We start from the raw sequence: 24,654 nt of genomic DNA on the forward strand, positions 1-24,654 counted from the left end.
TTTCGACCGTTATTAACCGATATTAAATTATTATTATTATTATTATTATTATTATTATTATTATTATTATTATTATTATTATTATTATTATTATTATTATTAACATAATCTATTATTAATATACAGTCTATGCTCCCGTCTCATGCCCTCCCGGCTGGTGCTGTCCCCGAGCTTCGACTTTTCAAAATAAAAGCTCGCGTCTGGTCTGCTATGTCTTTGTACTTTGGTGTGTTGGATGTTTGTGAACTAAACAGTACGGCAATCATGCTAATGAACACAATAACTTTTTCAGCAGATGTCTTACTTACAACACGTTGGAGTTAGCAAATCTGTTTTGTGTTTATATGTGCGAGCGGGATTTATTCAGTTTGATAAATCCCACGGTAAATTGGCTGGTTTACTAACAGGGAGGGACTATACATCCTGTCTGTTTTTTGTATTTCAAGAGCGAATTGCTCCACAATATGAATACAGATTGATCACTTATTTTGTTGGTAACCGTTGTTGTATAATCACAATATTACACTTGAGGAGGCCTACACTTCAGTAATTTCGGACCTCGAAATTCTCTCTCTCTCTCTCTCTCTCTCTCGCGCTCTCTCTCTCTCTCTCTCTCTCTCTCTCTCTCTCTCTCTCTCTCTCTCTCTCTCTCTCTCTCTCTCTCTCTCTCTCTCCCTCCCCGTGAGGTCGAAAATCCAGCTGTTCCACTAGCTGCTCCCTCTAGAGGTCTGGAGAACTTCCGTTGTGTAATCTGGATGCAGCGTTTTTTTTGTTGCATTTGTTTTCTGGGTTTGTGTGCTTTTCTTTTTGCATCGTTTCATATTTGCAGCGCGTTTATCTATTTGGTTGTGTTGTGATATTTGCAGTGCGTTTGCTGAATGCCGCGCATGTGTTGTCAAATTAATGAAGTTGTTTTTCTTTTTGCATCGTTTCTTTTTTCGGGGTTTGTGCTTTTCTTTTTGCATCGTTTTTTATTTGCAAAGTGTTTATGTATTTGGTTGTGTTGTGGTATTTGCAGTGCGTTTGCTTAATGCTGCACATGTGTTGTCAAATTAATGAAGTTGTTTTCTTAATTTACTTGTGTTTTGTCTATTTGCGTGTGTTTTCTTAAGTTGCAGGGCGTCTGCCCCTGTCGGCCACCGTACAAGTATGCCCAGTGTCCCAAGTCCTCTTATTGGAGTCTAACTTAAATCTGTCTCAAATCTCAACTCTACAGCTCTGGATAAAAAAACTGGGTAATCAACAACAACCAGTAAGCAACAATATTTATTCTTAAATACATATACATAAAAACCCATTCATAAAAAGACACAAACTGAAGATTAAGTTTGATTGTTTGTGCGGAAATTGTAAAATACATGGTGATAACTGGCTGTGGAATATACATTACATTACATTGCATAGCTTGGATTGGATTGTGAGGGATGTGACTCAAAAAGTGCATTTGATGTCAGATATGGTGCTATCTCTAAATTCATCAGGGCAAGAAAAAAAAAAATCACAGCCGGGTTTCATCAGACTTTTCCTTGTATAAACCATCACATACCTCGCTGATTCACACCTCAGCTGATTTCCGGCTTAGATTCATCACATAAGCTAGCCCTGATAAATATTAGAAATAATTACACAATGATGACCGACAACACCATAATAAGACAAATATTTAGGAACACTGATCTCAGCATGTTGTATATCCATAGCAGAGTAAGACACAGGTTTAACAACACATGTAAACAAGAAATTTCACCAGTGATATAAACATATATAAACAAGACAGCAGATTATAAATGCCTCAAACGTAATATTTTTACATGGTGACATACTGATTTGTAAACAGCTATTTTGTTTGCCTCCTTTGTTCGAAAACATGACTCAGAAGACCTAAATCCCACACAGCACTAGTGACAAATAAAGCTTACAGGAACATAATGTGAGAAGAAGGTCAAATCATTGGATATGGAGACAGTAGTTGCATGTTCACAGCACCACACTTAGTAGCAGTGTATCACAGAAGTGGAAAGTGGCTCTGTAGAGATTCTCTTCAGTCAATCGTAGTAAATTGGGTTACAACACACGGTCCATTGTCTGTAAAAGAAATAACTCCTGAGATGAGTGTCTTTATACACATACGTATTAACCAGTGTTATTATTAACAGTATGCCCAACATATTTGAATAAATATGACAACATCACAGAAACACATAGTGGAGCAACAACACTGAGAGGATGGATAGCAGTAAACATTGTGGTAACAGAAGCAGTGATTAACTGTAAACATGTGGCAAAGTAAATGAACAACCCAACTCAGCAGCAACTGAAATGTTAAATACATTTAACATTCCCCATCATACAGTAAACAAAATAAAGAACAGTGAATGAATAAAATGATTAGCTGGTTAATAAACATACATTTTGACTGCAGTGGTATTAATCCCCTGTCTGATAAGAAACTTCTGCAGGTATAGTTCACAGATAAGAAACAGGTGGTGGCAACTTGTGTTTTTCATTATAAATTGTGTAATCCAGAATGACTGTCCCAGCCAATATTTCAGGACAAAATTGTATGCCTGAAGGCACAGTTCACCCTAGAATGAAAATGAATCTACTCACGCAGCATAGTCTTAAATGTTTTGTAGCCAAACATTTAGGCTATGGGTTCAATATTTACCTTTCAATACCCAATATATTCCTCAGTTATATTATCCAAAGGCAATTGATGCACTTTACAACTTTGAGGACAGTAAGTGAGATTATAGTGTAAACACTAGACTTTTGCATCCTTAACGCAATTGTCAAGAAACTAAATTGGAATAAGGCTGCACAATGTGTGCAGAAATCTGTTGTATCCTTTGCATGCTGTAGAAAAGATGGTCTTGTTACCATTAATATTTTGGTAGACACACAGCAGTACCAGGGCTCACAAACTTCAGTTAAGTTTTGACTGACAAAGGGACAGGTCGATAACATCCAAGTGTTCTTTTTGAGGGGAACTATTCCTTTTAGTAGGAACATTGACATTATCCAGTCCCCTTTACCCGAGGTAAACCTGCAGCACTAATCTCTGACTTGGCCTGCGTGACACTAGCTTTATGAGAAAAAGTGCTCTTAGTGACTGGGACTGCCCTGAAGGGATATAGCTGCTTCAGGCACTTTAACACCATAAAGCCATTAAGGGAGAAAGAAAATACCATGCTACTAGCAGCACAATTTGGAATGTTAAGTGAAGACAGTGTATAGGACTGTCTTCTCTGCTGTTTTCTGTTGCAGTGATCAAGGTATGTAATGGATTTAATACTATAGAAACCCCCCCACTAACAGGCACATGCACACACACACACACACACACACACACACACACACACACACACAATAATGCATATGATCAATCTCAGATTTTTGGTGTTATGAAAGTAATTTAATACCAGTTTAAAAAAAAAAAAGGAAATCCCAAATTTTATAAAAGCCCTCACATACTCTACATCCCTTTGTCCATCTGTACATACAAGCATCCATTGCTCAGACCTCTGAGCTGTTGTGGCAGTCTTGCATCCTCACCACCAACATGGGCTCCGTACTGACAGACCCTTTCACCACCTCCTGCACCCCCTCTATCCATCCCTTCTTCCCATCCTTCTGTCTGGATCTCAGCACTAGCATGATGGTGACAATAATGAGGACAGTCAGCAGCAGCCCCACCAGTGCCCCCACCACAGTCACCAGACCATCCTCTTCCTCATTTGCATTCAGCCCACTAGTTTCCAGCCCATCGGTAAAAAGCTCATTTGACCCCCCTGCCCGCCGCTTGGTGCGGTCCAAAGCGATGTGCATGATATTGGTACCACGGTTGTTGTCTGCTCCGATATCCTCAGCGATCTCTGGGACTTCATCGCCAGTCGACCTCCTGGAGCGATGACTTTTGCCGCTCGATGTGGTCAAGGCAAGATCGTTGCTTGTGGAAACCAAAGAGTGGTACTCTAGGCTGCGCTTTCCAATGCCTCTGTTGGCATTCTCTTTGGAGCGGACTGTGTAAATGGTGTGAATATACCACTCACGGCCTGCAGCAACCTGAGGAAAACACAAAATGATGCATATCTTAGAATTATGTTCCAATTTATAAAATGAGCAGACATAATTGGTTAAATGGCCAAAATGAACACATCTTGCAAAATTCATTATGTACATTTATTTGTGATAAGATGGGACCGTCTGGTGTTAAATTGACTCATTAGACTATGGATTTACCAGCCTTGAATTGATTGGATGTATTTAATGATTAAAAATACAATAACTGCACTGCATTAATAACAATCATCGAAGACTTAAAGATGCAATAGGTAAGACTTATAAAACTAACTTTCTGTCATATTTGCTGAAACTGACCCTATGTTCCAGTAGAACTACATAAAGCAGTTAATAAAAAAAAAAATCCAGCTCCTCTGGCACCACCTTCAGCCTGTAGTGTGATTTGCAAAAATCCACAGCTCCCTGTTCATTTACACCAATCAGGGCCAGGGAGGGTGTCTAACTGCGTGTCAATCACTGCTCATGCACATACATAGAGCTCAACAGTGACCGCCCACTTTTTTTCGGCTCTGTCTCCAGAAGTGTTTTTCCCCATTCCATTGTGTCATTGACGTTTCGAAAATTGCTGATATATAGAGTTTTAAGTCTGGAACCAAGCCAACCAGCTACGACATCAATAGTGAGCATAACACATTTGATTTGGCGCAAAAAAACATTTTGAAAACGGCAAAAAAGGCAAAGGTACAAGACCGTGTACAGAAACTATCATAGACTTCAATGGTAGAAGCTCGCTCTAGCCGTTAGCGGTTTCGCGGGTACGGTAAATGTTTCTATGGTAACAGCGAGTTGGACCAATCAGAGATGTTGCTGTTACACTTAGGATTGTGGGTAGTGTAGTTTTTCTCCATTAAATTGCGGATAAAACATGTTTTTCTTACAACAAGGTTGATTTTATACGGACTTCTAGCTTCTACAGGAGCAGAAACCTTCGTTTCACAACCATGTAGCTTGGCCTCTAGCAGAAAGGGGGGAGGGACTGAAAAGTTGTTGATGTTCACATTCTTTGGCTAAGTCCTGGATCTTCACAATCCTACCTACAGCACCTTTAATCACCATAATGTCTCACATCCATTGTGGCCGACACAATACAACATAAAACCCTATCGCCACCAGTTGAAACAAAACATACATACAATAGTGTACATACAACAGGAGAGTGGCACAGCCTACATATTTCAAGTTCTATTCATATAGCTGCAAACTTCACAACTGTATCCCAAAATAGCACATGCACAGCAAAGCTTTTTAAAGATGTATACATTGAATGAAAAAGTTACTACTGTAGCTGCTGGTTCACAGTAAAAATCTGTCATTGGCAGTGAGGAACAGTAAGATGTAGAATACCTGGAACATGGCTGTAGAGTCCAACCTAAAGCCATCGGACCCGGGCTGTCTGACGAGGGACATGGCTGATGGATCATCCACTGCCAGCACAGCATTAAAACTGACATCACCAAACACACGTGCCTGAGTCTCTGGCTGAGCCTTGTCCTGGTGAGTAGGGTTAGATCGAGGGAATAAAGGAAGTAAGGAAATTATTTTTTGTGTTGATTGTAAAATATTATTTTGTATGTCTGTTTGTAATGAAATTGCAACATTAAAAACCAGAATATACTCACAAGAATCTTGAATCTATAGAGCAATGACGGGGAGTCAGCCAGGCAGCCAAATTCAAACTTGGTCGGGTTGTACTTTGGAACATATCCATCAGCACCAGTGCAGAGGAACACCTTCTCTATGCTACAGAAGAAAGAGTCCCCAAGGTTCTGCACAGGGTCCACCATCACACGGCCGTAGATGGTATCACCTGAAATAAAGGAAGAAGACATGAATCCTAAAGTCTACACCAAGTTATTATTACAAATTATACTTTTAAATCCAAGAGGACAGACTATTTAATGGAAGTAAATTGTATGTATGTTTTAGCCACTGAACTACAAATCCATGTACGTTACTGCCAACCATGTCCACAGCATACAGTACCATGATTGCTTTCAACTGTACTATGTTCCAGGTAGAAAAGAAAAGCACCAAATTCACTTTATCCTATTCATGATGTCAATGTGTTTGCATTTTGGTTTTCTTTTAGAATTCATTTGTGAATCCAATGCTTTTAGACTCAAATATTAGATGTCAGTTCCTTTAAATACCACACAACATTATCACATTTAACAAAAAAAAAAGCAAGGCTTATATTTGGCAAGTAGATTTTCATATTGTGCTGACATTAACTCAAACCAATGTCTGCTTAAAAGGTAGATGTGGCACACTCACAGAAGAAGTGATATAAAATAAATTCATATGTAGCGAATGGGATAAAAAACATCTACAACCACGTTTACTTTTAAATCTTCACTGCACTGAAAAGTCTTTACACGTAGTGAGAGGGCACTTACCCTCAGAAAAGGCTACGTCAGTCTCCTGACCAAAGCCCATGGAGCCATCAGAGAGCCACAAGCTCCTCTTGGATAGCAAGAACATCTGAGTGTTCAGACTGAATTCCACTGCAACCGGGTCACTCACCTAAAGAGGGATGCATAGCAAAGTACAACATAACAAAGGAAGAGAGACAGCCAGTGACAGCGAAAGAGAAAGAAAGAAAATCTTCACGAAACAAAGAAATACTGTATGTCACTTTTGGATCTTACGGATCAAACAGAAACTGCCTTACTTGCTGGAATCTGATGTCTAGATCGAAGGTGACGGGTTCTCTGGGACTGCAGACAGGTGGAAGAGTGTATTCCATATTCTGGGCTGTTGTGCAGGGGATCAGCTTCACTGTGTAGGTCCCAGAGTAGTCTCTCACCTGTACGGAGCAAAGAGGACAGATACTCAAGCCTCATTCTGTATCTGTATCTGTATCTGTATCCGTCCAGCTGTTTGAGCACACAGGGCCACAGGGCACAAACAAATTTCATACTTACAGCAAAGTCAGAGGTGAAGGTCCACTGCTGTACTGGCTGGTTGTAGGTGGGCTCACTCCTCACTAATGTGAGGTTAAAGGTCAGGCCAGGGTGGTCCACACTCATCACCATGGAGGACATGGGGGTTGCTTGGTAATGAAAAGGGAGAAGTTCATATTAGAGGACTAATTTACAATCAAAAATCAAATGTGATGCCTTCAACTAATCACTCAAGCAATGTATCTGTATATTCAGTGACAATATTGAGGAATAGTAACAGTGACATGGTTATAATAATCTGTCAGTCTCACCAGCTTTTTTTATTCTACCTCCAGAATGAGACTCCACAAACAGACCCCTGAAACGAGCCTTGGTGCGGAAATTGACCACCAAACGTCCCTGTTCATTGATGCGCATGCTCGTTGGATACAACGCACCTGGCAAAATGACATACAAACACACCGGATTCTGTGGATGATATTGAGTCCGGCACCTCAAAACGTAACATATTCACGGTCTTGGGAGCTTACCTTGTAACTCGGCCTGCGGGGGGCTGCCGATGCCATCCTTCCAGAGAATGGCTGTGTCGTACACGAAAGTGAGGCGCAGCTCTGACTGTAGGTCAAAGTGCTGCCAGCCGCCAGTTCCAACAGGAGAGTGGAACACATACGACACGTAAAGAGGCACACGCAGGGTCACGTAGGACTGGACCAGATTCAGCACCTGTAAGGGTATTTCAATCAGTGATGAGGGAAGAACTAGGGCTTTTTTAAAAACAGTCACTATTTTAGGCACATAATGTAAAATTCATTCAAAATGTAATATTGATAAAGCACTCTATTTATTTACTTGACATTATGGTTGAAGTTATAAGTAAGAAATCCTCAGTATGTGTGACAAGAACTGTATTATTCCTTTTAGATTATGGGGTGACTGTAGGTCGATAAGCTATAATAAGTGCTGAGAAGATGTAAAAGATGAACACATTGTCCTCCTCCACAAGGCGCTTGAACTCTTTCACTCCTACTCAGTGTTGCAGAAAAGTCTTCCTGTGTTGTACACAAGAAACCACAGTGGGCAGCAATGTGGGCTTGACTAGTTATTTTCTATCTTTGTTTTCTTTTTACAGTTTTCCAATTATTTAAAAACCTGATCACAATTACTTTTTTGTAAGCTGAAAAAAAATGTGGATACTATTCTATATACTTTAAACCCCTGTTAACATGTATTCTTAGATGTATTTCAATGAGGGCAGCCACTAGGTGTCTCTGCTCACCAACATGACATTAACAATTGTTTGTGACTTGAAAGATTTGAACCACACAAGTTTGACAAAGCCAGAGTATCTTAGAAACTGATTGAAATGTGCCACATCATCTTTGTTTGACTTGAAGTGGAAACGAGTCAATTTGTATTGTCAATTACCAAAATGAATGCTGGGCAGGAGATTAAGTGACAAGAGCAAAAAAGCAATTTGGCAGAAGATGTTTTTTGGTATGTCTCTGATCAACCATTTTTCATCACTTGAGTACATACACTGTAACATCCCATCTTATGTGGAACAGAAAGCTCCGCTACATTAAGAGTCTGGTGTAATATATTTACAAACAGGGAGAATCTCCACCAAAGACATGAAATTCACTGTGCCGACAGCTGAAACCTTCCCAATCCACCACTGGATGTTGGACCAGATGTTGGACCAGATGTTGTGCAATCGCCGAATCACAATCCAAATGAGAATCCAAATGAGAAATGAAATGCCCGCTGAGAGACAAACTTCTTCGCGCAAGGGTTTTATAAGCCATAATGTTATTATAACCTCCTAAAATAAATGTATACTGCACGGAACAGAATGAAGATAGCACATGTTCACAGTGAGTTGTCTTGAAATATCATAATCTTTTTCTTTTCTTGCACAGTAAGTTCCACCTTTCAATTAGTACATGTTTTCCCTAGACAAAGAAAAGAAGTCCGCAGTTATGGAGACCAAAATACAAAGCTGTCACGAAAAACCAAGAATAAAACATTGATCAAGATGATTATTGCAGTCAAAAACCTGAAGTTTTTTAAACATTCATTTTGTCTTTTGTTCTTGAGAAGTAGCTGAATTATTTAATTATTTCTGTGTGCTTTGATTCATGCACCCTGCTAGAGGCTGCAAGGTTCTCACTGCTTCCTTTTTTTTCTTTTGGCAATAGTTGAAGAAAAAAAAACATAACCCTAGTGACAGTGTGACAGTGATCTCTCTTAACGAAGTGGGCTTGAGGTCTTGGAGGATGACGAGCGTCATGTGTAACTATGTGTGCAAGCAGTACTTACTCTGACTGGGAACGAGTAAACTAATTTCTTACAGCTTCTCTATCTCCTTCTCTCACACACACACACACACACACACACACACACACACACACACACACACACACACACACACACACACAAAACGCCACACACACACACACACACACACAAAACGCCACACACACTCAGCAGTCCGCAGCAACGGCAAGCAAGAAGTTCACAGATCAAAGGCTGGAGGAATAAAAGAGCAGCAGGACATGCGCGAGGGAGCAAGGGTCTCTCTCAATCCACAATAACAACGAGAACCATGAGTATACTGCAGATCTGTACAGTATGCAACACAAACAACAATTGCAACATCTGCTGCAATGACGCAACAGCGAACAGCTAAGTTTGTTAGCATGTGCTTGATAGCTGGCACGTAATGCCAAAACTGCTACATTCTCTGTTGAGTTCAACTGTCATGCCACCAAGCCAGTGAAAGAAAAACAGTACAAAGCTGCCTGACAGGTTACTAAGATTTACCTTAACCTTGACAGAATGTAGGTGTAGTCAAGATTTCAAAGACTCCTCCATTGCTCCACATTAATACAGTAGCAGTGGTGAGCATTAGGGGAATGACTGACAGGTTGGCAAACTTTGTTTGAGTGTGTATGTTTTTGTGTGCATGCAAACATGCACACAAAAACACAAGGCACAAGGCACACTGGGACACAGAGCTGGAAAACACACACAAACAAACCTGCAGTGAATGAGAGTAAAATGCAGGCAAACAAATATGGTGCCGTTCGGTCTGTGCGACCCTCTCAATCAGAAGGCTGTAAATAGACTGAACATACAGAGAGAAACACACACAGGTGGACACGCACGCACGCACACACACACACACACACACACACACACACACACACACACAAAGGCTAACAGTCATACATACAAAGCCTAGATTGGAATGTATACATTGTAGACAAATGTACACAGAAACGCACAAAAACAAACACACACACACACACACACCTGTCCATCAGTCCCTATGGTGCCTCCACAGTCTGTGAGCAGTTCAGACATGTGGTAGTAGCTGGTGAACTCCCAGAGACAGGCTTCCAGGTTGAGGTTCCTGTAGAAGCGCAATGTGCTGTTTCCCCGCAGAGAATTGCTGAACTGATAGGGCGCTGTGTCTCCCATGCTTTCGGGGCTGCGCGTCAAGGCGGTGATGAAGCTGTGACCTGTGGTGACCTCGTTGTAGTCAAGCAAGTTGGAGCAGCGGTGGTTTCCGACCCGAGTTCCATCTGGACTGAGAGTCAGTTCAAAGTTCGTGAGGGGGCGAGTGGAGATTACTGGAAGCATACCTGCAAGGCGAAAAAAAGAAGATGTGATTCTTACTTTGTTCAACTATCTTTCAATCTGTACTGAAATAAATCATTATTTCAAAAACTTGGTGGAAAGAAATAGTTGAGAGCAAAAAAGTGCTGAAAAGAAACCCAGCGGAGCAACAGAAAAAAAGGAAGAAGGAAACCTGGAGGAGACGAGGCAAAAGGAAAGAGATTAAAAATCAAGAAGGGAATGTTAAGTAGCAGGTGGTAGCAGGTGGTGTGGAGAGTTTCTGCAGCGGGGGTTCGATACAACCCAGCAAGATCTATATTCTGGCTGTAACGCTCCTGAGGATCCACGGACGTGAATATTACACACACTACATTACACTTCACTTCATCTGTGGTACAAGTCCTGCCTCCAGCTCCTACCTACCATCTATGTGAGGCATGGTGACAGTCACTTTGATGAGGTTGGGGTGTTTCGGGTCGTCTGCTCCAGTGTAGCGTAGCTTGGCAGAGAAAGGCTCAGCGCCAACGGTCCCCATCTTATGTGGTTGACACATACCTTTATATGACAGAGGAGCAGAGAGGAGAGATTCTGAACCACACGACAGACTGCAACAATTTGGAGGAAAGACAATGGCTATGATTGTGTCTATAGCTGATTACTAATGTGATAAAGTTATGTTTACATACATATATATATATATATATATATATATATATATATATATAATGCTGGAACTATTTCTGAGTCAGGTAGCAATTTCCACATTTCAAAGAATACCTTGCGACCACCCTGAGTGTCCTTGAACTTGTTGCATTCATAATGTGTAGGTGGAATGTGCACAGCATAAGTAATAACATAGCAACAGCAAAAGAGCGGGGTTTTATTTTTATAATTGAGAAAGAAAGAGTGTGAGCTTGGACCCTTGAGTACATCCAGCACATTTAAGAGAGAAATATTGTACTCCACTAAATATATCTAACTGTTTTAGTTAGATAGTAGTTACATTGCAGAATATTTTAACATACAAAACATATGATGATCTTATAAAATATGACATATTGTTACAACTACAACAGTAAAACTATTATTATTATTATTATTATTGATGCATCAGTGACAATCCAATAAAACTATATTTAATACTATAACCAGTAGGTGATTTGAAGGGGAAGAGGGGTGATGACCAAAATGCATGTCCCTTGTTAACCTGCCATCCCCCCTCTCATCCCCTAGCAGAGAGAGTGCAGGGAGGAGGGGTTAAAATAAATAATAATTCTTTATTTCAGACCAAGGGGGATCCATATCACAATAAAAAACACGCAGAGTAAAACATACTTGTTGAATATGTTAATCTGTTAATCTAGTCTGCCTGACTCACTGACCCATCTGACTGAGGTTTGTGCAAGTTAGAATACATGGCCCCAACGATGGCTCTGAAATACCAGTAGCCTAACTGTGCTGTGTATTAATAAATCCATTGCGCTGTCTGTGGTGCAGACAGCTGACGGATTTGTAACTGAGACTTTTTTTCTGAGTCCCACCCTGTCAGTTTCGTTGTGGATCTATAATGTTCTCTAAACTATATAGCTATGTGGGGGAGGGGTATTAAAAAATACAGAACCAAAAGAGTCATAGAGCGGTTCTGTTAAACTGTTAAAAATTAATAAATTGCCTACTGACTATTCACAGGGGTCAATTTTCTGCATTGAGAACTTTTTCTTTTTATACATTAAGTACATGTTTGCTTATAATACTATATACAGTATACACTATACTATATAATAATATGTACTTTAATCAAGGATCAAGGGACATTTTGAATTATGCAGCTGTACTGTACTGTAGGTACTGTTCATTCAAAGGCACTATTCCTGAACATTCATAATACTTGGAGAACAAAGGCTTTTGGTTCTCATTGCAACATCGGGCCCTGTTCAATTCCTCCTCCAGAAAAGTGGCAAAATAAAACATAGAGACGGATGTTCATTGTTCAGTCCTCACCTTCCTCCTGGCTGATAGTGATGATGGGGCTGCTGAGCTCTAATCCCTCATCCCCATTAGAATGAACAGCTCTAGCAGCACACTGGACCCTGGAGCCTGCCTGGAAGTAGACTGAGTCCAATGTGATCATCTTGGAGGATGTAAAGAAGGTGTCAAAGTCCACCTCCCTCATGGGACTGGTGACGCCATCAGGGCCAGCTGGGGCGCTGATGAGCCAGCGGTAGTGGGTCAAGGTGTTGTTAATGTGCTCGCTGACACAGATAGAGCCTGTCTTGTCATAATCTGGGTATTTTGTGTTGCAAGCCTGGAGGATGGATAAGGAATAAAGCAGGAGTGGGCAGGCATAGCAGAGAGATGGGAAAGATTCAGCAGATGCCAGAGGACAAAAGGAGAAAGAGGTGCAGAAAGGGAGTAAGCAACTGTTGCCAAGGACATCCAGATGTTTGAGTGTGTTACATTTTCGTATTTAAGCTTTGAAAACGGCTTTCATACAATTAGAACAATACATATTGGATGAAGGGGTAAGCTTTGAAGTGTTATCCCACGTGGATATCCCAGCAAAACCTGTTGACAACACGCCTCCTGATGCAGCACTCAACATTTCAGTTTTGTCTCCCTGACCACATCACAGGGACACATACCGCACACACACACACACACACACACACACACACACACACACACACACACACACACACACACACACACACACAAACACACACACACACACACACACACACACACACACACACACAAACACACCAAATGACTTAACACATCACCAAAATCCATTTCAGTGTCTCTGTCCCAATATTCAATAGTGGAAATGATTCTCATATAAGGACTGTGGCCTACTAAACTGTATAATATGTCTTTTATGGACAGACTGGCCAACTACGAAAGGACAGCTTAACTTTGGCTGAAGAAAAGTATGGGTCCTGAGGGATAACAATAGGCCTTCTACTCCCAGAGGATGTGGGTCCTGATTAGGTCCTGCTACATCATTACAGAAAAAGCCTAGAAATTGAACTGTAGTCTGTTGAGTCACAGTTTCCCGGGCGTTGTTAGAGTTTACTGTTTTTGTAGAGCTCACCGTGACACAGATGACGGGGTAGCCGGCTGGTGGATGGAGGCTGTCTGTTGTCCTGGTGACATCATCGTAATGGAGCAGTGACACCACATGAGGCAAAGAGGGGAAGGTGACATCAGCCATGCTGTTGGTCTCCTCGATGTAAACTATCACTTTAGTTACCTGTTTCAAAAATAAAAGAGGTAAAATGAATACAAACTACTGACGCAGTGCTGTTTGTGAATCAAGACACACTGAATTACTATCAATGAAATGATTAAAGTCATCACAGAGCTGTTTACAATCTGAGCCATGGCTGCTTCTTGGTTTCTCTTTATACCCTTCTCTCTCATTTCTCCCACTCTGGCTGTTTTCTTCTGCAGATAATCTATTATTTATTGTGAAATGTTTTCATCGCTCTTTTTGGCTACAACTACAGTAAAGTGTTCTTGTTGTCTGGGCCAGGTCACCCTTGTAAAAGAGATCCCTGGTCTCAGTGGGACAGACCTGGATAAATATGGGTCAAATCAGAAAAAATGAAAAAATAAAAAAATAAATAGTTTTTCATCTCTTTACTTTTTCATCAACCTTAAATTGCACGACTGTTAGTTTGGATTTTGTGTGATATGTGGTGTGATGCATAGGCAGGAACACATTCCTAACCTGAGTTTCAGCCACCATGTTTTCATCAGGCTTCAGGTGGAGAGTAAAGGCTTCCCTCATCTCTCGGACACCATCAAATAGCACCTCCACCTCCACCACGTGTTCCTTATCCCCCTGTTTGAACTTTATGTCTGGGCACAAACAAACACACATACAGGCACACATGAAAACCAAGAAAAGTAGTTTTATACAGATCATCATTAGAACAAGTGTAAAGCATTGATGGTTCTGGCAACTTGAGTAATTGTTGTTTATTGTTGAGTTTAGTTTTCCACAAAAAAATGAAAAGCCCAATTCACATTTTATTACTTCAGTGGAAAATACCACTTAACTGAAAAAGCATTGCCAGTTTTTATTTGAATAGTGCCAAAGGTGGTCCATCTTCTAGCAAGGCAAGTAAGAGAGCTTTGCATTAGAAATGTGCTGCTCTAAGAAAATATTGTGCAAAATGAGAAATTCAACACTGTATGATTCCAAACTACTGGGGAATTTGAACGGTGGGTAGGCATGTATAATTTGAATAAACTGAATGTATTTGTATAAATATTTCAAGCCTTGATTAAGCTACGAGAGAACTGCGCTAAAAGCTGAGTGCATGGAAAGGAAGATTTCATCCTGCTGAAAAAGCATGAAGTATACTGAAATTTAATTCAAAATGACATGACCCTCCACTGGACTATTGGAGAAATTACCTTTCCCCACTTGGGATGAAATTAAAAATCAATGACTCTCGCCCAAATAAATCCCTATGTCTACTTTCATTAATTCAACTCTCATATAGGGAGCCTTGTTTCAAAACGTCTCTTATTACTGTAGCTTCTGCAAATGCATAATAAAAATCTATCAGGAGGATATCTGCAGGCCAGTAAGAACAAAAGTAATGTATGATGTGTAGTTTTTGACCACCAGTGGTGCTGTAAAGATTGTTTTAGGACATTCATTTAACATGTTAAATGACTACAACAGCGGTTTTGAATGTGTTAGCCTATTTTGTGCAAATCAAATTTACTTTTGCAAACCATACTGGTGATGTTTTAGATTTTTGGATGCATCCACTGGTTACCACTCTTTTCCTGTTAGTTAGTAAACTCTTCACTCCTTTTGCAGTATTTTTCTTGTTAAAGTCACATTACTGTTGCATGGTAATGCTGCTAATTGCAGCCTGATTTGAGAAGTGGGGGTTTTTTTTAAATTAAAATGCCACAATGTTGCTTTAACCATGAGAGACATAAGAGGATGTGTGTAAGGTTTACCTTGAGACACAGGGTAGTAGTCCTCTCCTGAGACAGCTGACCCGTCTTTGGTGTGAACGCGGACCACTGACACTTTCGATGTGTCACCCACTCGTACCACAGGGATCCTCACAGTTGCCACAGCACCGGCTTCCTTCGGTTCACTTACACTGTACTTGGTCTCCAAAAAACGAATGATGGGTTCTGAGGTGCACAGAAAGGGAGAAGAATATAATAAAATGCTAACACATTGTTGGATTATGGGCTGAAACCTTTAATTATCACTCCCTTAACTATTACTGCTGATGATAATTATAATAAAAAGCATATGTATTGAGGTATACTGCATTTACCATTCATATTTATCAGCCTAAACTACTCAACTACTCAGATAAATACAAAACAGTATTAACTGCTTTAGGGCTGTCCTCGACTAAAGGAATTCTTAGTCGACTAACACTTATATGATTTTGTTGATTAATTGATTAGTTGATGTAATCGACAGAGCTGTGCTCTTTGAGAGGTGGTTAAGACTAGAAAAGCACAATATAAATGTAGTTAATTAACCATCTGTAAAACTGAGTTTCTCCACAATTAATCCTGCAAAAGCACCACTTTAAATCTTGTGTTTACCAGAAATGTGCTCATAAGTTTCTTGGAAATGAGTAATTAAGCATGAATAAGCATAAAAAATGCGTCATCAACTAAAGAAATCTTAGTCGACTAAGACCAAAACGACCGATTAGTCGACTAATCGACTAAGAGGTGGCAACCCTAAACTGCTTTATATTTTACTATATATTTCATTCCTGACTTTCCTCCCCCCTCCGTCTCCTCTTCTTCATTCTCACTTACTGTCAGCTGTGTCCTTGATTTTCACCAGGGTCTCATTCAGAGCTCCCAGTGAAGCGCCAAACTGTGAGTCACTCTTCGGGTTACCTAAGACCAACCGCACCTCTTCTCCTTCCTCGTACAGCGTGTCATCAACCAGTGACAGAATGCATGGCTTTGACTCCTCGCCTAGAGTGTATGACGGTACATGTCAAAAAATTTGAGGTGGAAGAAAGGATAGAATAAGTTCTGCAATATTTCTTTTTTTTCCTTTTTACAGCATACATCTTTTTTTTATATAACTTTAACTTTCATCAGTTCCTCGAGTTTTCAGAAGCTGTTTGCACATATTTTGTAAAGAAATACTGAAAATGACAGCGCAGTAGGTAATGTGTGGAGCATAGTTAAACTTGCGATATCTGCAAGGCACTGTTGATTTTGCAGAAAATGTGTGACAAAAAAACTGCTTCTTGTTTAAAGCAGTTTATTTAATTAAAAAGGTGTCAACTCTCAAGACACAAGATACATTTTTTTTTTTAAATGAGAGAAAATGTGTGATGTACTTGTGTGATTTATGAAATTACCTGGTAAGAAAGAGATGATAGATGTTTCTGTGTTTGGTCGCTCATCAAAGTCGGAGGCGACCTGTGCAGATCCCTGACGGGTGTAACAGCGAACAGTGGATTTGTGTCTGATGTCGCCACTGCGGTACACAGTTGCTGTGATCTGACCGTCACTCTCCTCTCCAGTGTACACCGGCTCGCGGAACTGGACCTTTGGCACTGTCAGTCAAAAGGATAGTTCAATAATCACATAGGAAAAAGCAAGTAATGATATCTAGCATGTTGTCTGGGCTGAATTTAACTGACTGGAGTGATTTTAAAAAGCAAATCAAAAAGCACAGCTGTCACAACAAGCTGAATGTAGGTAATGAAAGTTGCAAAACTATGAATACATAGCGAAAGAAAAGTGACAAATATATTGTAGGGCTGCCACCTCTTAGTCGATTAGTCGACTAATCGGTCGTTTTGGTCTTAGTCGACTAAGATTTCTTTAGTTGATGACGCATATTTTATGCTTATTCATGCTTAATTACTCATTTCCAAGAAACTTATGAGCACATTTCTGGTAAACACAAGATTTAAAGTGGTGCTTTTGCAGGATTAATTGTGGAGAAACTCAGTTTTACAGATGGTTAATTAACTACATTTATATTGTGCTTTTCTAGTCTTAACCACCTCTCAAAGAGCACAGCTCTGTCGATTACATCAACTAATCGATTAATCGACAAAATCATGTAAGTGTTAGTCGACTAAGAATTCCTTTAGTCGAGGACAGCCCTAATATATTGCTGTCTAGTAAAGCCGCAAAATTGCAGTGTAAAGAAGTTGTTCTTACAAGATGAAAAACACATGTTTCTGGGGCGACCTCTAGCACACCCAGTAGAGTGTGCGCCCCGTGTAGGCTGAGTCCCTGGCCCGAATCCGACCCGCGGCCATTTTTTGCATGTTATCCCCCCTCTCTCTCCCCTTTCCTATATTCAAGCTGTCCTATCAATTAAAGGCCATAAAAGCCCAAAAAATAATCTTAAAAAAAACATTAGTACTTTGTAAGGCTTTCATTTAATGTTTCAATGCTTTCGACAGTTATCTTCACCAATAACAATAAACTTTATTCATATAGCACATCTGACACAGACAGATACAATTACACATTCAGATTATACAAAGAAAAACTCTCAATAGATAAATGAAGTCACTCACAGTCAGACACAGAGTCACTGATGAAGACTGAAGCCTTCCCAGGTTCACCCAGGATGCCGTTCATTGGCATACGTAGGACAAGCTCAAAGCTCTCAGTCCCCTCCAGCTCTGGCTGTCCCAGGTCATCCAGAATGGTGACCCGGAATGTCTGCATGCTGATGCCCGGGGCAAAGTCCAGGTTACGACTGATGCCCACATAGTCAATACCGGCTAGAGGAATGACAATGATAAGACTTTGAGTAGACGTGCAGAATGCAGACAGATGATCTTATTGGTAAATTCAATAATTTCCAATAAATCACAAGCAACACTTGACTCTGTGACTGGGAGCTTACCTTCTGCGGAGACGGGCTCGGCCTTGCGAGAGCGGACAGTGACAGTGCCGGACTTGGACAGGTCGGTTCCTGTCCTCCACACTTTGACCTCCACGTATCCATCACTCTCATCCACATGATACTCTATCTCTCCAAAATAAAACACAGGAGCTGTAGAAGAAAAAAACACAAAAGGGAAATATATTCTAACATGAATTTCCAGACTGTTGAACATATTACATATTTTAGAGCTTTTATTGATCATTGCACATTTGCCACAGGCGATTTGGCCTTTTTAGTGCTCTATTAGTTGTTAAAATGCCGATTGACACCTTTGTAGATAACAAATTCTGTTTTATGACCTACAACCCCATATGACCCACCTTTGTAGCAGGGTTCATATTTGCAACTTTGTTATTTTACTTTTTGTTTAGTTAATGCTATTTGACTCCTCTCCTTATGTGTGCACCTGTGGTAACATTAGGCCTGTCAGCAGCCACCCGCAGTCTGACACGATTCATTTGTAAAGCCAGCAGCCAGACACAGAGGTCAAACTGCGACAGCCCATTAGTCTAAAGTTAAACTGCAGGGAAGTGTAACCTTTCAACCTTTCCTGGCCTCTCATCCCACCTTATTGTTGCCATTCTTCTGACAGAAACCACTGAGTATCAACAAAAAAAGATGCACTTAGCACTAAAAAACAAGGTCTGTGTGTGTGTGTGTGTGTGTGTGTGTGTGTCTGTCTGTCTCTTTCTCTGAATGTGGTATAGTGTGCTGGTGAGACAGAGAGAAAGCGGCCCCCTAGACTGCTCAAAGGCTTGTTTGAACTGGCATTGTTTCCTGCGGCAGCAAAAGTGGAGGCAGTCCAATGTGTATTTGACGGCTTTATTTCTCTCATACCCCCTGTCAAGTCCAAAAACTGACAGAATAGAAGTTCTTCTGTCTTTGTTTTAAGATGCTACTCTTTTTCACTCGGCTCCTTTCTTATATTCTGGCATATAATCCAAAAATAGCACGCGTATTATAATTTTTTTTGTGTCATGATCAAACACTTCAGCAGTCCAGAGATATTTCTTTTACTGAATATTACTTTACTGATATATGAACTTTCATATTTTATTTATATACTTTAACTGGGCCAGATAACAAAATCTAAGCATAGTGTGCGTAACTAGGAGAATGAGAAAATGTACTGCAGTTACATTTTGACTCTCAATTTAACAGAATAAGTGACAGCCCAGGGCAACAATACCTAGCGAGTATCACACATCAAGTGCAGCCTGTGTCCTATCTCTCTATCTAAAGACTTTGAGGTTTCTCAATGCATCTGTCTTTCTCTCATACCTTTACTCCTACACACTCTGCTTCACCTAACAGATGTAGTGCTGGTTTGTAATGCAAATAGAATTTGTGTATTTGCACAGTGGCAGAGTCAAATAAAAATTACAGATTATGTAAGTTGGAAAAACACATGGATAAAAACATAACCAAATACTTTGGTAAACAGTCTGACGGGCTGATAAGTGTGTTTTTTGGATTATTATTATTGTTATTATGCGTTAATGCATGCCTTAACAACAGTAGCGGAAACATGTAGCATATCTGTAAACACTATGTAAGCAGTCTGGCACACATTCCTTTATGCCCAGAGAGGAAACTTCTGCTTGAGTGCTAATATACATGTCAGAATTCACACATGTCCCAGCTGTGCCTGCGGACGACAAATTTTTGACAACTCAAGAGGGAGTTGAGTAATGACTGATGATGAGTGAGAACTGCGTCCTCTCTGCCCTCTGGGGCCATGCCTGGGGTTTAGCACTCTGAAGTGTGTGTGAGGGCTGGAGAAGGTGCAAAGCCAAATTGTGATAATTACTATGTGTGGGTTACTGTAGCCATTTGTGTGTCACTGTGCCTTTAAATACAGTTTATAAAGCATTCTCAGCTGTCCTATTAGAGAAGGGCCCCTGCTTTTGGAAGCTCTTACAAAATTGTCTGTAAATATTATCCTCAAGCATAAGGTGTTTTTCTTTATGTTATAAACTTCCCATTGATGCTTTGGGTTAAAATGCATACATACATAACATACATAATGATATATGTTCTGATACATATTGTACATCACGTTATTTTTCTTCACTATTCTTTTCTTATTTAATTAAATGTGTATACTGCATGTAACAGGAGGTAAATAAAATGAAGGAAGAAAATGACCTTCTTACCACAATTTGCTGCCTGTATGCTAATTGAGGATATGTGGAAGATGGCATGCATAATTAAAATAATTTGGTTTACAGTGAGGTCATAATGTACAAACATGCAATGAGCGAGCACGTATACTCATTTGGGAGTGTAACCAACGGTAAGGCTGCCCTAATATTGAAATAAAGGACTGGGTTTCCAAGAAATATTTGAGCTAATCTACAATACTACAAACTCAGCTGTGACCATATGCACCTGACTGAGAGAGTTTGACTGTCCTCTCTCCTTGGCAGCGTGCAAGGAAATGACAACACTGTGAGTATGCAGCCATGCGGAGCTCAACACTCAGGGAGACAGGTACTGTAGAGTTTAATCTGATAAAGCACTAAATCTAGCAGACACCCCTGGGTCTTATTTTTTTCAGCTAAAGTGAGAGAAAGTGTGAATGTGTGTGTGTGTGTGTGTGTGAGAGAGAGAGAGAGAGAGAGAGAGAGAGAGAGAGAGAGAGAGAGAAAGAATTGTGGTACTGGAAAAATAGATGGAAGGAGAACTGGGACTGAACTTGACTTTGACCTGGGGGAAGGAAAAATGGGGCTAGAGAGAGCACTAGCAGTCACACTGAGTTTTACAAGTGCTTTTCTCACCACTTACCTTTGATGCCGAATTTGAGGTCTAACATTAACTTGGTCTATGCACAGACACACACAGACACACACACACACACACACACACACACACACACACACACACACAACATTCTTGTTTTTTTCCTTGGCCAGTTGAGGTTGTATTAAAGTGAAGGAGGGTGCAGTCTGACTGTCTGTGTGCAGGTATTAGAGCAGTCGGTGATAGTGTATTATCCTTTGGGAGGCTAAAAATGACACATCATCTCTCACTGGAGTTGAGCTTTCACAAACATATTTCCATTCCTTTGAACTCAGCACAACTGAAGTCTTCTGACAATAAACTAACAATCAGACAGTGTGTCATGTTTCTTGTTAACTAGCCCCCAGATGCCTCCATTCACACACAAACACACACACATTCAATTTGGCACAATTGTTTGTATCCCTAAATGAGTCGTCATTGTCTTATTTATCACAGTCTGCAGTCTGTCAATGGTATGACAAGTCCTCTTTGACACTATTCTTTCCGATACAATGTATGACAAAATAAAAGCCGCATTTTGCGGTCATGGAAGGCTTGTATCATGTGGATGCGCTGCAGTTTTGTTGTCATTGCTTAGAATTCCTGATGGGAGCGGCAGAAACTACACACTATAGCTTTAATTATATTTAATAATTCATTTTATTTATGGGCCCCTTTCACGTCACTCAAGGTCACCACATATGACCAATAATAAGTTCAATATCTACTTAACAAGGTAAGAGAACACTCAAATAGCAACGATGAAAAAAATTAATTCAGGGCACAGCCATGTTTATAAATGTAGAGCATTGTAGCCAATAAAAACAAGTAATTAACTAATTGGACTAGATGTAGGTCAATTAGATCTTATTGTTGATATGTTTTCTCAGAACTCATCTTAAAATATTGGTTTAGGATTTTACTAATGGGAAACTTGGGCAATTTTGACAGTTTGCATTTCTCTACTTTGATGCCAGATGAGTGGGTTAGCTTATTAGCGTGTATGAGAGGACATACATAAGGACAGGAAAAACTTCCTTGACACTATCTATAAGGCCTTGGTGATGCTGGAGTTTGACCCAAATATATTACAGCACCAGTCCCTCGTCTCTAGAAAAAGAAAAGTAGGACTATAATGTAACAATCCATAGCATAGCATTTAACAAGAAATCTTGAGCAGAGACATTCAATCTTTTTAATAATGTCTATAAAGTGTATCAATGCAAAATAGTGAGATGGTGGGGAATGCCTGTAGACTAGAATAATAATTTCCCAGCAGGCTTCTCCTTCCCCAGATAAATCCTCTACTCATTTCTCTGCCTGTCAGAAGACGTAATCTACTTTGTCCATACAATGTTGTAAGACCAGGCACATGTCTACATAATGTAGTCCCACTGGACTCCTGTGTGAGTCTCGACTTTAATTAAAAATTGTCTGAATGACAGTATGACAGGAGGTTGAATCCATGTGTCTGCTGCGGGTGAACAGTCTATGTCAGGGTGTTTCCAACATGCCTCAACAGCCAGTAAGTCTGTAAACAAGCTTAATTAAGTGAACTCCTGTGATATAAAGGCTCTGATGACAATTAACCAGAACGAAAAGCACTGTGGACACCCACACACTGTGTTTAATGCGCCTGTATGTGTCCATATAGTACGCATGTGTTGTTTAACCTAAAGCCCTGCACATACATGTACCATGCTGAAGAAATTTATCTTCTCAGTCTCTTTGGAGACATAACACCTTTTTGCAAAGTTCACCACAACCTCTCATCTGTGTGATTTGGGTACATCACGTTCAAAGAGAAAATTGTTTAACAGGAGTTTTTTCTACAAAGTTATTATAACTTGCACAGAAAGAGCACTGGAAATAGGAAGATGGGGGGCAGCATCAGCAGGCCTTACCATCATCCATATCTTCTAAGATGTTGACTTTGGTGGTGGGGTAGTGGATTCCCAGACGCCCCCCGACAGGCAGTGAAAGAGTGACGTTGAAGCTCTCTTCGCCCTCGTACAGAGAGTCGTCGATAATCACCACGAGACACCGCTTCTCCCTCTCGCCCTTGTCAAAGCGAAGGACGCTGACGTGCTCCTCCGGACGGGAGATGTAGTCCGAGTAAGACAGGACGGTGGTGGGAATGGTCCCTGAGGCAGAACCTTCACAGGGAACAGCAAAAGTAGAGACAACAGGAGTTTAGGAAGAAATTGAAAGATACTCCACGTTTAAAAAGTACATAATTAAAACATAGTATTTGTAAAAGGCATCAGAAAACGCAAGCCCTTGGTACATACTGTATAGCAGTTTTTCAGACAGCATCTCTTATCTTAGGAATACTGAGTGCTTAGTTTCGGGTTCATTTTTTCCTGTAATGGATCGACTGCATTTGTAGTAGTAATAATAATTTACATATTCACAATTCACTGAATTTCATGTGAAAAGCAGTGATTTTCAGATGGGGTTGAGCACATCAGGTTAACAAACAAAAACATGTCATCAGTAATTAGATACATTTTCCCTTTAGTTTATATAAAATCAGATGGTAGACATTACAGCTTGTGAAAGTTTGACCTTTAATTGCAGCAAGCATTTTAATGCCAGAACACAATGGAAACAGACCAACTCCATGGGTTGTCTCAAAATCAAACCTGTGGTGTAGCCATTATAGCTGTTTGACATTTAACAAAAGTGCCTTCATTACTCTGATCAGTGTATGCATTATCTCTTCATTTGTCTGTTGTGGAGGTTGTATGGAAGCATGTTATTGATTTGAATAAACAACTGTAAAACTCGGAAAAGGCACCGGTTAACAGCTAACGGTGATACTACTGAGCTTATGCTGCTACTTTTCATTTGTGAGAATGCAAATGTGGTGTGAACTGCATCTTTTCCAGTGCGTTGGCTGTGTTTTAAACAGATTTCATTGGCACTGTCAAACAGGAAAAGTGCAACAGGTCCACCTGACACTCCAACATAAACATGGGTACATTAACATCACATCCAAACAGTGTGGATACCAGATTTGAAGGCACAATCTTTGATGGAAATGCAAAGAAGATTGAAACTATACTATTATTCTCAAATTTAATGAGACTTTTTCTTATGTGTGCAGTATCCCCAAACAACATTTAAATGTGAGTTATGAGTGTTGTCGGATGCTGTTATGATTTATTTTAAGTATGATAATATGGGTATCGTAAACCAAGTTTAATGTTTTATCTATACCTCACACTTTAATTATCTATGTAAATACAGGATATGTGGTAAAAACATTTATTGAGCCTTAAATAATAACATTCACCATCTAATATGATTAGTCTGACTAGCAAG

At 40.1% G+C, this 24,654-nt stretch overlaps 1 protein-coding gene across 1 annotated transcript in view; it reads right to left on the reverse strand.

Moving 5' to 3' along the window:
* Positions 1-1,247: 1,247 nt before the first annotated feature.
* frem2a (FRAS1 related extracellular matrix 2a) overlaps positions 1,248-24,654 on the reverse strand; it is a 65,966-nt gene continuing 42,559 nt past the window's right edge. The window contains exons 6-24 of the mRNA XM_031280891.2: positions 23,232-23,483; positions 18,502-18,651; positions 18,167-18,376; positions 16,988-17,185; positions 16,428-16,592; positions 15,594-15,776; positions 14,341-14,471; positions 13,702-13,860; positions 12,609-12,912; positions 11,031-11,162; positions 10,302-10,633; positions 7,517-7,709; positions 7,298-7,423; positions 7,008-7,135; positions 6,755-6,889; positions 6,480-6,606; positions 5,703-5,890; positions 5,428-5,574; positions 1,248-4,065 (exon numbers count right to left, since the gene is read on the reverse strand). Coding sequence (XP_031136751.1) covers positions 3,517-4,065; positions 5,428-5,574; positions 5,703-5,890; positions 6,480-6,606; positions 6,755-6,889; positions 7,008-7,135; positions 7,298-7,423; positions 7,517-7,709; positions 10,302-10,633; positions 11,031-11,162; positions 12,609-12,912; positions 13,702-13,860; positions 14,341-14,471; positions 15,594-15,776; positions 16,428-16,592; positions 16,988-17,185; positions 18,167-18,376; positions 18,502-18,651; positions 23,232-23,483 — 3,809 coding nt within the window. The 3' untranslated portion in view covers positions 1,248-3,516. The remainder of the gene's footprint in view (positions 4,066-5,427; positions 5,575-5,702; positions 5,891-6,479; positions 6,607-6,754; positions 6,890-7,007; positions 7,136-7,297; positions 7,424-7,516; positions 7,710-10,301; positions 10,634-11,030; positions 11,163-12,608; positions 12,913-13,701; positions 13,861-14,340; positions 14,472-15,593; positions 15,777-16,427; positions 16,593-16,987; positions 17,186-18,166; positions 18,377-18,501; positions 18,652-23,231; positions 23,484-24,654) is intronic.

Source organism: Sander lucioperca, chromosome 13 (genome assembly GCF_008315115.2).
Source record: "Sander lucioperca isolate FBNREF2018 chromosome 13, SLUC_FBN_1.2, whole genome shotgun sequence".
Taxonomy (NCBI): Eukaryota; Metazoa; Chordata; class Actinopteri; order Perciformes; family Percidae; genus Sander; species Sander lucioperca.